This window comes from Oryzias latipes, chromosome 2 (assembly GCF_053564925.1).
Source record: "Oryzias latipes strain Hd-rR chromosome 2, Olatipes_Hd-rR_3.1".
Lineage (NCBI taxonomy): Eukaryota > Metazoa > Chordata > Actinopteri > Beloniformes > Adrianichthyidae > Oryzias > Oryzias latipes.
Genome location: NC_136238.1, coordinates 28,520,001 through 28,532,905, shown reverse-complemented (window position 1 = coordinate 28,532,905; position 12,905 = coordinate 28,520,001). Strand labels below are relative to the sequence as shown.

The 12,905-nt window shown below is 40.4% G+C and overlaps 2 protein-coding genes across 2 annotated transcripts in view; both read left to right on the top strand.

Moving 5' to 3' along the window:
• The window catches only part of LOC144987243 (uncharacterized), a 281,445-nt gene that overhangs the window by 24,061 nt on the left and 244,479 nt on the right, over positions 1 to 12,905 (top strand). The window lies entirely within an intron of this gene.
• LOC144990531 (uncharacterized) lies at positions 2,538 to 3,310 on the top strand. The gene has a single exon (XM_078944053.1). The coding sequence runs from the start codon at positions 2,538 to 2,540 to the stop codon at positions 3,171 to 3,173; it is 636 nt and encodes a 211-aa protein (XP_078800179.1). The 3' UTR covers positions 3,174 to 3,310.

Below are 12,905 nucleotides of genomic sequence, written 5' to 3'. Positions count from 1 at the left end.
ATTTGGAGTATTTTTTTTTTAAACCGATCCAATGAAATAGTAATGATGTTTTTGATTGTTTTGCTATTTGTTCATATAAGGCAAATTATATCGTTATCGCAATATTGATCACTAATATCGCATATCGCAAGTTTTGCTCATATCGTGCAGCCCTAATATATATATATATATGTATATATATTAAATACTATTAAATGTTTATTAGTTACATGTTTATTTGAACATTATTGTTTATGTACTGATGATTAAAAACAACACAGTAAGAGTACACAAAGATACTTTTGTATTAACAGATGAGGCGTTTTATTACAAAGACAGAAAGCAGAGACTATCGTACGTCATGCTCTACTGTAAACCGCGCAATGGGGGGAGCGTGGCATATTATGAGGCATTTGGCGCTGCTGGTTCCGTACAAAGCGCGTGCCTCGCAGCTTCCTAAATGAACTCATATTTATCAGCCAAGAACTGCAGAGCTGATAGCAGGAGGAGACACGCGGGGCAGCTTTAATAAACACTTAGGTTGTTAGGAGTTGTCTTCTGCAGGGGACATGATGTGCCGCGGGGCAGAAAGAGTTTGCGCTCAGTGAATTTAAACACGCGTCTGCAGTGACCCATGTGTCAGAGGATGTCTGATTGGCCGTTCTGCATGTCAATCAAGTCCCGTACTTCTCAGTGAGGATTTTGATTGGCTGGTGGAATTTTAAGAAGTACTTTTTTTTAATCTTCTCTGTCAAGCGATCTCCCTCATGTCCTTGAAGATCGACCGGTTGATTGCAATCGATGTAATGAGCACCCCTGACCTAGATAGTTAGTTAATTAGTTAGTAGCTAGTTTTTAATGTTATTTGTTAAAGAGTACTGCATTGTAGTTATGAATTATATTCATTTGCGACGCGGCCGCCAGGGGATTTTGTGTTCGGCCGGGGGGTGGTTGGCCGCAACACTGTGACTCCTGCTGCTTCATCAGCGCGGTGATCACAAATCCCACACCATCACAGCTCTGGTTTATATCTTGTGGGACATGAAATGCACCAGGTGAAAGGCCGCTTGACGGAGTTGCGGGTCAGCTGAAGGTAGGGCTGAGCAATCTTACTTTCTCTTTCGGCTTTTCCCATCAGGGGTCGCCACAGCGAATCATCCTTTTCCACCTCACTCTATCATGGACATCTTCTACTCTAACATTAGCCAACTTCATGTCCTCTGTTAAGACATCCATGTATCTCCTCTTTGGCCGTCCTCTTGCCCTCCTGCCAGGCAGCTCCATCTCCAACATCCTTCTACCAATATGTCCACTATCCCTCCTCTCCTAGGGCTGAGCAATATGGCCTAAAAATCAAATCTCCAATTTTATTTTTTTTAATTCGATTTCCGATTTCCCCCCCCGCCCTACTACTAAGTGTAAGACTTTTTTTCGTCTTACTCCCTTTTTGGACTTTGAGTTTAAATAATTTTGTCTTGTTTTAGATAACTTTGTCTTGTTTTTGTCTAATTTCGTTATTGTACACTTGTTTTCACTTGTCCAAAATAAAAAGCTTACTTCTTTACTTAAAGTTCCAGCTGTGTTTTAAGTCCCACTTTGTAGTCTAGACTAAAAACAGACAAAAATTCACCTTGAGAGTAGCACCAATTTCTAAAGGATTAACAATGCAGCTCATATCTGAGGTCTACGGTTTTAATTCAATTAAGAAACCCCGTCTTCTCCATGGAGAAGATGATGAAGCAGCAGGAGTCATGCCCCCCCCTGCGGCCAACTCCTCCAAAAACAAAATCCTATGGCAGCCGCGTCGCACATGAATATATCGGTACAAGTAATAATTACAACACAGTATTCTTTATTAACAAATAACTGTTATAACTAACTAACTAATGAACTAACTATACAGGCGTTGTAGAATGAGTAAAATGTGGGTGTCACGGCGCGTGTGTTAGAGGACTGAGTGCGTGCCACACGAGCGCACGTGAGAGCATTTGACTCCGATGGGCTTTAGGCAGCGTGGGTGGGTGGGGGGGGGGGGGTGTCTCTTCCTCCCCGTCTGTAGCAGCAAACCCAGACCAGTTCCAAACAACAGATGATTTTATTCCTTTCTTGGGAACAAACTTCCCACTGTCACCGCAAGCCATGCTGTCGCTAGCTGCTTTGTGTGTCAGTTGTCGCGTGCCAAACCGCCTGTAACAAAAAATTTGAATCAACTTATATAATCGATTTATTGCCTAGGCCTAGCTGAAGGTCAGATTTTGTTCACTTGGGGTTAGCTGAAACCCCGTGTGGCTTTATGAAGAGATGTTCATTTTTTTAAAACTCTGTCTTTAATGGGTTGCCCCGCCTTCCCCCTGGGAATGCTGAGTGGGATTGAGTTATGCAACACCTTTCACAGGGTGGATGTGAAAATGGGAATGCAATCCCCTCTTTGCATTTTCGTTTCAATTATAAAACAGAATAAGTGATTTTGGGGCTGGGTGATAAATTGATTGAATGAATTAATCAGATTTTTTTTGTAGTAGGCAATTTAAAAAATAATAAATCAAATTTTTGTGCAAATGGCTAGTCTGAAAACACACATGAGAATTCACACAGGAAAAAAGCCTTTTTCTTGTAAAGAATGTAATAAGAGTTTTCGTCAGATAAATGGTCTTGAAAGACACATGAGAACTCACACAGGAGAAAGGGCATTTTCTTGTATAGAATGTGATAAGAGTTTTAGTGACACATATAATCTCAAAATACACATGAGAACTCACACTGGAGAGAAGCCTTTTTCGTGTAAAGAATGTGCTAAAAGTTTTAGCCGAAAATCAAATCTCAATACACACATGAGAACTCACACAGGAGAAAAAACTTTTTCTTGTAAAGAATGTGATGCAAGTTTTAGTGACGCATATAATCTCAAAACCCACATGATGAGTCACACAGGAGAGAAGCCTTTTTCTTGCAATGAATGTGATAAAAGTTTTAGTCAAAAATCAAATCTTAAAATACACATGAGAACTCACACAGGAGAGAAGCCTTTTATTTGTAAAGAATGTGATACAAGTTTTAGTCATCTATCTGATCTCAAAACGCACATGAGAATTCACACAGGAGAAAAGCCTTTCCCTTGCAATCAATGTGATGCCAGTTTTAGTCGAATACCTATTCTAAAAACACACATGAAAACTCATACAGGCAAGAAATAGTTTTTATGGCTGATAAATGTCTCAGCCACAGATTTAATTTGGTAAAATACATTAGAAAACACACAAGTGAGAAGCTTTTCTTTTCTAAAAATAAATAAATAACAGTTAAATCAGCCTGATCTTTCATGACATGTGCACCCCCCCCCCCCCCCAAGCTGGTGGCCTCAATGACACAAAGCACTGATGTTGTAATTCAGTTCAAAGGAGGCATTAACTACTAATTTAATCAATATGAATCAGCTGATGTGGGTGAAATTGAAATTTCTGAAGGAGTTTATGGTGTTCGTGAGTGCATATGGTCCTGGCAGTGAGAGGAATGAAGAGGAAAGAGTGACCTTCTGGAACGACTTGGATGAGTCCTTGCAAGGATTTGGAGCCAGTGGGAATGTAGTGCTGATGGGAGATCTGAATGCTAGAGTGGGTGATGAGAAAATTGAGGGTGTTGTTGGCGTGCATGGTGTTCCTGGAAAGAATGATAACAGTCTTCCACAGGACCCATGCACTCCCACATTCACATCTAGGGACAATTGAGACCAACCGATTGATCTATGAAGCATTTTTTTGGGTGGTGGGTGGAAACCCACACATGCACAGGGACAACAAGCGAACTCTACTGTTTTCAGATCCCCCAACCGGGACTCGAACTGGGGGCCTTCTTGGTGTGAGGCAAGAGTGCTAATTGTTGTTTATGTTACTGGTGAACTTAACCAGAATGTTGATGGAAACTTGTTTAAAGTAACAAACCCCATTTCTTTCTTTCTATATAAATCTTTGTGTTTTTATCACTTTTGTTTGATTTTGATATTCGGTTATAAATGATGCTGATTTAATACATATAATTTAAACTTTTTCATACATCCAGTAAAAATACATACCTATAGTAACTGTACAAACATATTCTATTAAAAAGCAAGAATCGTGGTTCGATCTGTGAGCCATTGAGGTTGATTCATGAATTGAATCGGATTGCCACCTAAGGATCGATCCACGGTCTTAGCAGTAAAACATCCCTACCATTTAGTGAGGAAAAGATTTTCCTAAAAATGTATGAAGGAAGAGGCAGATAAAGAACCTGTCTGGTGTTTGTGTCTGGTATTCGTGTGATTCATGTTTTCTTGTAGACATTAGAACTGTTCCTCTGTTCTTTTTGGTTCTCCTTGTTCTGTCCCAATCTTATCTGTGAAGAATAAAATAGACGTGAACATCAGTCAGAAGTGGGGAGTCTTTCCCACAGTGTGGGTTTCTGCTGTTTGTTGGTTCTCTGCAGGTTCCAAAGCTGGACTCTCTTCTAAAACGTAATGAATGTGACATACCCAGGTAAGTTCAATAGTAAGTTAGTTTATGTTCTTTAGAACAACTGTTTTTCCTGTTTTTATTGGACTGAGCAGAAATCTCTAACGTTGAACTGAACTGTTTACATTTTTCACTGTTCATAAAACACAATTTGTGTGCAATATAGACTAGGGTGTTAGAAAAAATCGATTTGGCAAAATATGGCAATAGTAAATTCGGTGATACTTGTATCAATTCATAATGCTGTAAGGACGATATTTATTGGATTATTTCTGAGTGTCCTTCAGCATCTGACTCTTGTTTTCCGCTTCAACCTCCAACTGCTAGTTTGCAGCAGAGCACACGGAGCCTCTTTGAGCAGCTTTGCACCACACAAAACAACAGGAAGACTGCCGCCAGAGGCAGCTTGTTTCTTTGTTATGAGACATGAACTACTTAGTTTTTACTTGGGATAGATACCAAACCCAAACTCTGTGTCATGTTGCTGCCAGCAACATTTAAAAATGTGGATTGCGGGGCTTTTTAGCCGCTCAGATAAAAATGAGTGAAGCAGTGCAGCTTAACGGCGGTTAATGCACATAGCACCGGCTAAATTGCTATCGGCAAAGCAGGGAAAAGTTCTGCGGAACCTCCCAGCAGTAGATTCTAGTTTAGTGACCCGATGGATCAGTGATGTGTACAATGTGGCGATCAACGTTAATTTACTTCCGCGCGCGAGAAAGCGTGACTGCAATGGTGCAGGGCAGATTGATATATAAAAAAGCCTCTTTGTTACATTAAAGCAACTTTCCTTTATTCTATCATGCTGCCTCATCATCACGCTTTAGTGTTTCTGGAAAGAAACACCGTTCAGGCTCCTAAACGTACTGGAAAAGCTACATTAAGCAATGCTGAAAATAAACAGCATTTTATTTCCCCAATAGAAACTTATTGGTTAAGGCATATTTATTATTGGTTTTGTCTTATACTGAAAAATATTTTGTTGTGGAAATCAGACAGTGTTGACTGTTCCCTTTCTATATTTTTAGTTACCAAAATAAAAGCACTATGATTTTGCTTTGGTAAATGCAAATTATATATGAGATACAATTCCAGTGCTTAACACTGTGATCATTGAATAAAAAGAATGTGATCATTTTATTACAATAGAAGATATTGACATTCAGGTAGAGTGTTTTTAAAGTCATATTTAAGAAAAAAAAAGAAAGAAAACATGTTGCGGCAAAATATCGGGATACGTATCGTATCACCAGATTCTTGCCAATACACAACCCTAGTAAAGACAGCCCTTATAGAGCCTCATATATCTTACAACAACTTTAATAGTATAAATATAACCTATGGAAGCGATTGTGTAGCATTTATGAAAAGAAAAGTCAAAACCAGAAATGCTTTTTCATTTTCAAAATGAAGCTGCATTTTTTTACTCAAAATTAAAATAAAAAAACAATCCACCAAAATGCTTTTTCATTTCCTTTTTTTTCAATGAATTTTCAATGAACTGAAAATTTAATTTTTTGACAACATATTTTTTACAGGCCAAATTATAACACTAAATACTTTAGACGTTTTACTTTTTTAATGTTTTTCTGATTTATTTAAAGAAAACTGCATCAAAGTCATTTCTTGGTCTGAACACGTCTTTATTGTCATCTAACTGTAAACTCCAATTCAAACATGCTGACAAAACAAGGACAGATTTCCTAGAGATTTCCTAATTCTGCTTCCATGTGATCACATGAAAACAGTCCAATGTTTTGGATTCTTGTTCTTCTATATCATTGACATTAAAGCTGCAGCTCTGTCACCAGGAAACAACATGTGACAGGTCCCAGTTTTTGGTGGAACACCGTCTCTGTGATGCTACAGACGCTGCTAAAACACAGTGGATTTCATTCTGTTCTATGTAGAAAAGACTGTTTGATTCATGTCTGATGAATTCATCTTGGAGTATTTATCCTCCACGTCTAGAAGTCCGCTCCGTGAAAATCCTGTCCGACTTTAAAGCGGTCTGTGTTTCCATGGTGACAGAGGGAACAGCTGGTTAGCATCTTTCTAACTTGACTCAACTGAGGGTTGGGGCTTCCAGCACAGAACCAACCTGAGAGCAAATGAACATTCAAATCCTCCACAAGCTAAACCCCATGACAGACAGACTTCATTGATGGCATCTTCCGTTCTGGACCTGACGTTTAGCACACCATAGCTGGATTCCAGAGCGCTTTATCAAAGCGCCTTAAGCCCGTTTGGACTCTGGCGCTCCACGCGCTGGATGAATAGTGGCGTTTGGAGGAAGTGCGGCTGCGCAGTCCGTCACTGAACACCGTCACTGCCTGGACCTCTTTCTGGGTCCTAGTGCCCTAAAGGTTACAGCTCCTGGTTCCACAAGAAAAAAGTCCATTCTAGAGGCCAACAACCGCTCCACAATCCCTGAATCCCCTACAGCCTTTATCGAAACATTTACATTGACCATTATCACACATTTGATTGCATTTTCTCAGAAAAACAAGCACAACTTCACGTTTGTTTGTGTGTGAAATGATTCCAAAAAGCCATGTGTCATCCTGGAGGGACTGGTTTCTCATCAATGCAGACCACCAAGTTTCTCTGCTTTCTGACTATTTGGTGGCTGGTAGGCCTTTTGGGATTTTTGTCAGGGAAAGAAGTGAACCTGGGCTCCAAATATTGGAAGACACTGATCTAAAAGTACTAGAACATCTGGAGAAAGCTCTAGTTCTGCTCCAAGTCAGTCCAAAGCACTGAAGATAGATGGAGTTGGATTTGGGAGAGGACTGAGCTCATTCAGATGAAGAAAGAACAAGTCAACAGATGAAGAAGATTTCAGGAAGTTTCCCATTCAACAAGTTCAAGTTTCCAGAGAGCTAGTTTAGCATCCGTGTTCTGGACCAAACCACTGTCCCTCTGAAGGTCCAGACACAGAGAGGCCCAGAGTGACCCCCATTTCTCCTTTTTGCTCTCTCCAGTGGCTGACTCCGCCCCTTAGGACGTCCCCCTGTGTGGATCAGTGGTCAGTGGGTTGGAACCTGCTGCAAATGCAGGCTCTGGTTCTAACTGCTGGATCAGAAGTGGAATGTGAGCTGTAGTGGTGTGTCTGCAGCTGGATGTGGAACACATGAGGGAGGGGTCAAAGGTCAATCTTTCTTCCAAACAAATGTTGTCAGTCTATTCTCCAACAATGCTCCAACATCTTCAAAGGTTTCTGGTCCAAAATCCAGAGTGGAGCTGGTAGGACGTGATCATTTCAGCCTCAGATTTGGGATCTGTCATCTCTCTGCCACCGTGACACCGAGTGATGAGTTCATGCTCCAAAGCGGCCCGATCGCTGGCTTTAGGGACTATTCCAACAGCTTTCAATGATGGCGGCCGGGGAATGAACATTAGGAACAGATGACGGCTTGAAATGTCTGCTGTTGGTTTCTGATCCAGACAGAAATTCAATCAAATGTCTGTGAATCCATGATTTCCTTAGAATCTTTGACTCTAGATTCAGATCCATCTGGTTCAAAGGATGAAACTGCAGCTAAAAGTCTTTCAAAAGTCCAAATCCTCAAAGATGAAACAGAAAGTTCCTAGAAAGTCAAATGAAAAACAATCAGATTGTCTTAGATAAACCCGTTTGGAAGTTAAAGCATAGAAACAAAGAAAGTTCCAAAAGCTAAAAGCCTGAAATAAAGAAAAGTCCAAAGAAAAACAGAAATCCCACATTTGGATCAGTAAAGACATGAATTCTCCAGAAACATCCAGAAACAGCTCTGAGCAGCAGCCATGAAGGGACTGACAGATGCAGTTACAAAGAACAGCCAGCTACGGTGGCCCTGAAGTGCAAACCATTCAACAAATCACTCGATACAAAAACATTTTTAAGATCACAGCAACAATTTAAGAAGCAGTATTACATTTTAGAAAACAAAACAAAATTTCAGAAACCAAAACTTAAAAAACAAAAAAGAAAAAAACATTTCAGACAACAAAATTCATTTCCAGAAAAAAATGAAATACAAAAAATGAAAACATTTCAGAAAAAAATGAAATATTAAAAAATGAAAAACATTTACAAGACAACAAGCAGACACACACACACACACAAACATAGACATTTAAAGTGTGGGTGACATGGCCTATTTTAATAAGCCAAAATATAGTAAATAGTCTCTATTTCATGTTGCGATTGTATTTAATATTTTTCGAAAAAGAATAAATAGCGAAAAACGCAATATAAACAACGAGGACGGCCGCCGGCTTCACGCATTCCGCCGAATTCGCGCCGCCCTGTTTGTGACGTAACGAAAGGAAGACAAGGAAGACAACATGGCTAGCACCGATAGCGAAGCACAGAGTGATGTTACCGTCTCTATTAACGATTTATCATCAGATGGACAGAAAGATGAATAGGAAAGTTGCGGAGATTATCATGATGATGAGTCACTTTTGCAACCGTATCGATTCGAACCCTTTTGCGAAAGTGAGGAGGATATATAGCAGAAAGTAGTAGGTCTAGTGATGCAGATGACGATAGCCAGCATGAAGATTCGGTTAGACTCCAGTAAGTCTAAAAAATGTATAAAATTAAATTACTCCACTTACCCTAAAATATACTCAAAATGTCCCCTTTTGGCCTAATCTAAACAAAGGTAAACACTGGTTTTCAACCCAATTTACAAAATAAATGTCACAAAATAAAAGTTTCCCAGATATTACTACTCTTTAGTTAACAAAGTCACTGTATACCATTAACAACTGTGGAACATTAACAGTTTTACCTGTTTGAACCAGTTTGAAACCTTTTCTCGTGCGCGCGTGCTCACACACACACACAGTTCAGTTTACTCACGGTACCGGCACCTCAAAAGCAAAAGAAAAAAAAAACGTTGCAGGCCTGTTGCTTCTCTTGCAAAACATTGAGTGCGTTGAAATACTCCAGTTGGATCCAAGGACAACAGAAAACACGACTACTTCGCCTCAATGTGATCCATCGTGATGCACACTAGCTTAGCAGCCTCCGCTCCCGACTCCAGCGCCGTCCTCTCCGACCCAGAAAACGGCTCGCTCGCTTCCAGCTCACCCGCCTTTCCTCGACTCAGAAGCCAAGATCCTCCTCCCAACTCTCCGTTCAGAATTCTTCGTTTGTGTCCCGGTTTTTGTCCCTTCGAAAACGCAGACTTCTCTCCTGCAGATCTGGAGGGAAAAATCCTTCGCCGTCCACCTTCTTGAACTTTCCCCTTTTCAGCAGCGTTTCTTGTTTTGGGAATTTATACACAGATACACTTTCACTAGATGTATTGCTACATCCAGCTGCCACACAACGACTTGGCATGTTGATGATTAACAGATTTAAACACGAGAGAAACGAAGACTACCTGTTTTGTTTACATGCTGTCCGAAGCGGAACTGCGAAAGTCAACGCCTTTCGTGACGTCACAGGTCATATCGAGGTCACTTCCAGCCTGCGCTCTTAGCGGCAAGTTCAAATCTCTGATTCCTTCGAAAGATGTCTATTATTCATATGCTTCGGATTTTTTTCGACGTTAACTATTGGTATCAATAGAATCAGCGTTTAAAGGGCTTTTTTATTTGACAAAGTTGTTCAAAGCATGGCTTCCACACTTTAATAATGCACCTACTAGCAATTAGTTTAAGGCAGTGGTTCCCAAACTGGGGGGCCGGCCCCCTAGGGGGGGTGCGTGGGGGTATTGCAGGGGGAGTGGAGTTTAGAAACAAAGGATTTTTATGTTTTTGCCAGTGTGGGGGGGCTCCAAAATATTCTAATATTCAGAAAGGGGGGCCCTGCAGAAAAAGTTTGGGAACAGCTGTAAGGTAAGGAAATAAAAATAACAATAGATAAAAAGCAGAAAATAAATCCAATTAAATCAAAAACAGTTACATGAGTGTTGAAGATGTACTAAACAGGCATTTTTAAATGCCAGGGTCACAGAAACCAACAGAGAACAGGGGCCTCATTTATAAACGTTGCGTACGTACAAAAGAAGGCGTACGCCACTCTCTACGCAATAGTTGATATTTATAAAAAGCAAACTTGACGGGAAAATGTGCGGTCCCTCATGCAGACACACTGGCGATGGAGCGCTAGACGTTTTTTTTGCCTCGACTTTGATTGATGTCCGACCATTTCTTTTTTATTTCGGCCACGGTCCGAGGTTGTGAGGCTACAGCATTAACGGCGTCTGCCACTCACGTGCCTTTTTGGCATTAGTAATGCCCACACTGTGCCCTCCAAACAACATTTTTCTCCTCTTTTCCACCTCGTCAACGATAACTTCTACTTCACATTGAGTGAAGTTAGGTTTTTTTGATTTCCTCTCGGTGTGTGCCATGATCTCGCAAGACATGAATATTCATTTGTGGGCGTTTCACGGACTATTTATGGGCAACTATCGGCGTGTCATGAAGCCGCAAAAGCTGCATTTAGAATTGGTTGTGATTTATTAAGGGAAAGATGTGTAGGATGTGTGTGCGCACGGTTTTATAAATCAGAATATTTATGTGCGTACGCACGTCCTATGTTTCATCCGTACGCCACTTCTGACGCAAAGTTTTATAAATGAGGCCCCTGATCTTTGTGCAGTCCCGGTTCAGGACTGTGATCCAATAGAGGTCTGTACTCTGATTGTGGCTGCAGGAACCTCGGTTCAAATCCAGGTCACAGCAAGAATCACTCAACATGAAGTCATTTGTGTTTTTAGTTGTTGGACTTCTGGCATTCTGCTGGGTTTTAGAACTCCTGCCTCATCTGCTGCTGATCACCAGCATCAGGTGTGTTTAGTCAAGAAGGAGCTACAATCAAAGGTTTGTTGAAAAACATGTAGAATACCGAACCTCTGGTCCTGGACCTTGACATTTGTGGTTCAATTAAATTCATTTCTCAATCAAACCAGAGCAAAAATATAAACCAAAAAAACTGTTTAGACAGAAAAATCAAAAGTTTCTGTTCATTCTTTCGTATAGTCGCTGCTCCAAATCTACATGCTTTTCTTTTCTATGTAAATGTGAGGAAAATAGACTTTTTCCAGTCCAGGATGATGGAGGAGCTGATCTAGACACTCAACTTCATTGTAGGAAAACTCCACAAAGACAGAAATCAAATCACAGCTAGAATTTTCCTCACATGGAACTCTAGTTTGGTGTTTAGTTTGTTTTTATTGAGTCAAAAGGATTTTCTGACTGAACACTTTGATTCACAGCAGCAGGATTGCAGTTCAGACAATCATGACTTGAAGAGCGATCCAGATGTTGGCGTCCAATGTTCATCTAAAGGTTTACTTTGCTGGTCAAGCATTGCACACAGCACTAACCTGCTGCTCATCCTTCCATCTCTGTTTCTCTGCCTCACCTCTACAGATCCATCTCTCCTTCTTGGAATCCAACCTGTCATACAAGTCCTTATATGACCTTTGTTTAACCTTTACCACCTCCATCTTGGCTACACAGCACAACACACACACACAGTGCTACTTCTCTCAGTAGAGTGGGGGAGGAGCTTGGTCACCCAGAGAGAGTTCAGATAAACCCGCTGCTTTGATGTCCGTCTGTTCTCAGTCCCTTCATGGCTGCTGCTCAGAGCTGTTTCTGGATGTTTCTGGAGAATTCATGTCTTTACTGATCCAAATGTGGGATTTCTGTTTTTCTTTGGACTTTTCTTTATTTAAGGCTTTTGGCTTTTTGAAGTTTACTTGTTTCTATGCTTTAACTTCCAAATGGGTTTATCTAAGACAATCTGATTGTTTTTTTATTTGACTTTCTATGAACTTTCTGTTTAACCTTTTAGTATTTGGACTTTTGAAAGACTTTTAGCTGCAGTTTCATCATTTGAACCAGTGGCTGGAGACGACAAAATGGCGCCCCTACATCATTCGCAGGAACCGGAAGTTCACGTCCTGTTCCCCCTTCTCCATTTTGGTAGGAAAATACTCTATTTCTGGTCAAAGAATTTCCGCGATCGACATCATAATATGAACAACAGACAATATCCAGAGCAGCTGGTGGCGCTAAAGCATCATGACGCTGTTAGCCAAAAAAAGAAGAACAGCACGAGGCGCTAGCAGGCAATGAGATATATTGCAAGAGGAGACACGCCCGCTTGGGAAGCCTGGCCGACGGTGGCGTAGCGTGACGCCATCTTGGTGAGGTCGACGACGCCCACATGACAATGATTTCTATAGCCTTTGGTGGCATCTAGCTAGCAAGTAGCTTTTATGTAATTTACATATATTTATGTTTATATATATCTATACATCATTTGTTGTTGTTAAATAAGAGAAACAGTCAGCCTTAAAAGCTCAAACTTTAATGAAAAATGCATAATTGGAGGACTTCTTACAAATAATCTTTTTATTAAAAATCATTTTTTAAATAATTTTAAACATGTAAAAGTGTTAAATGTTTTTGACATGTAATTTAAAT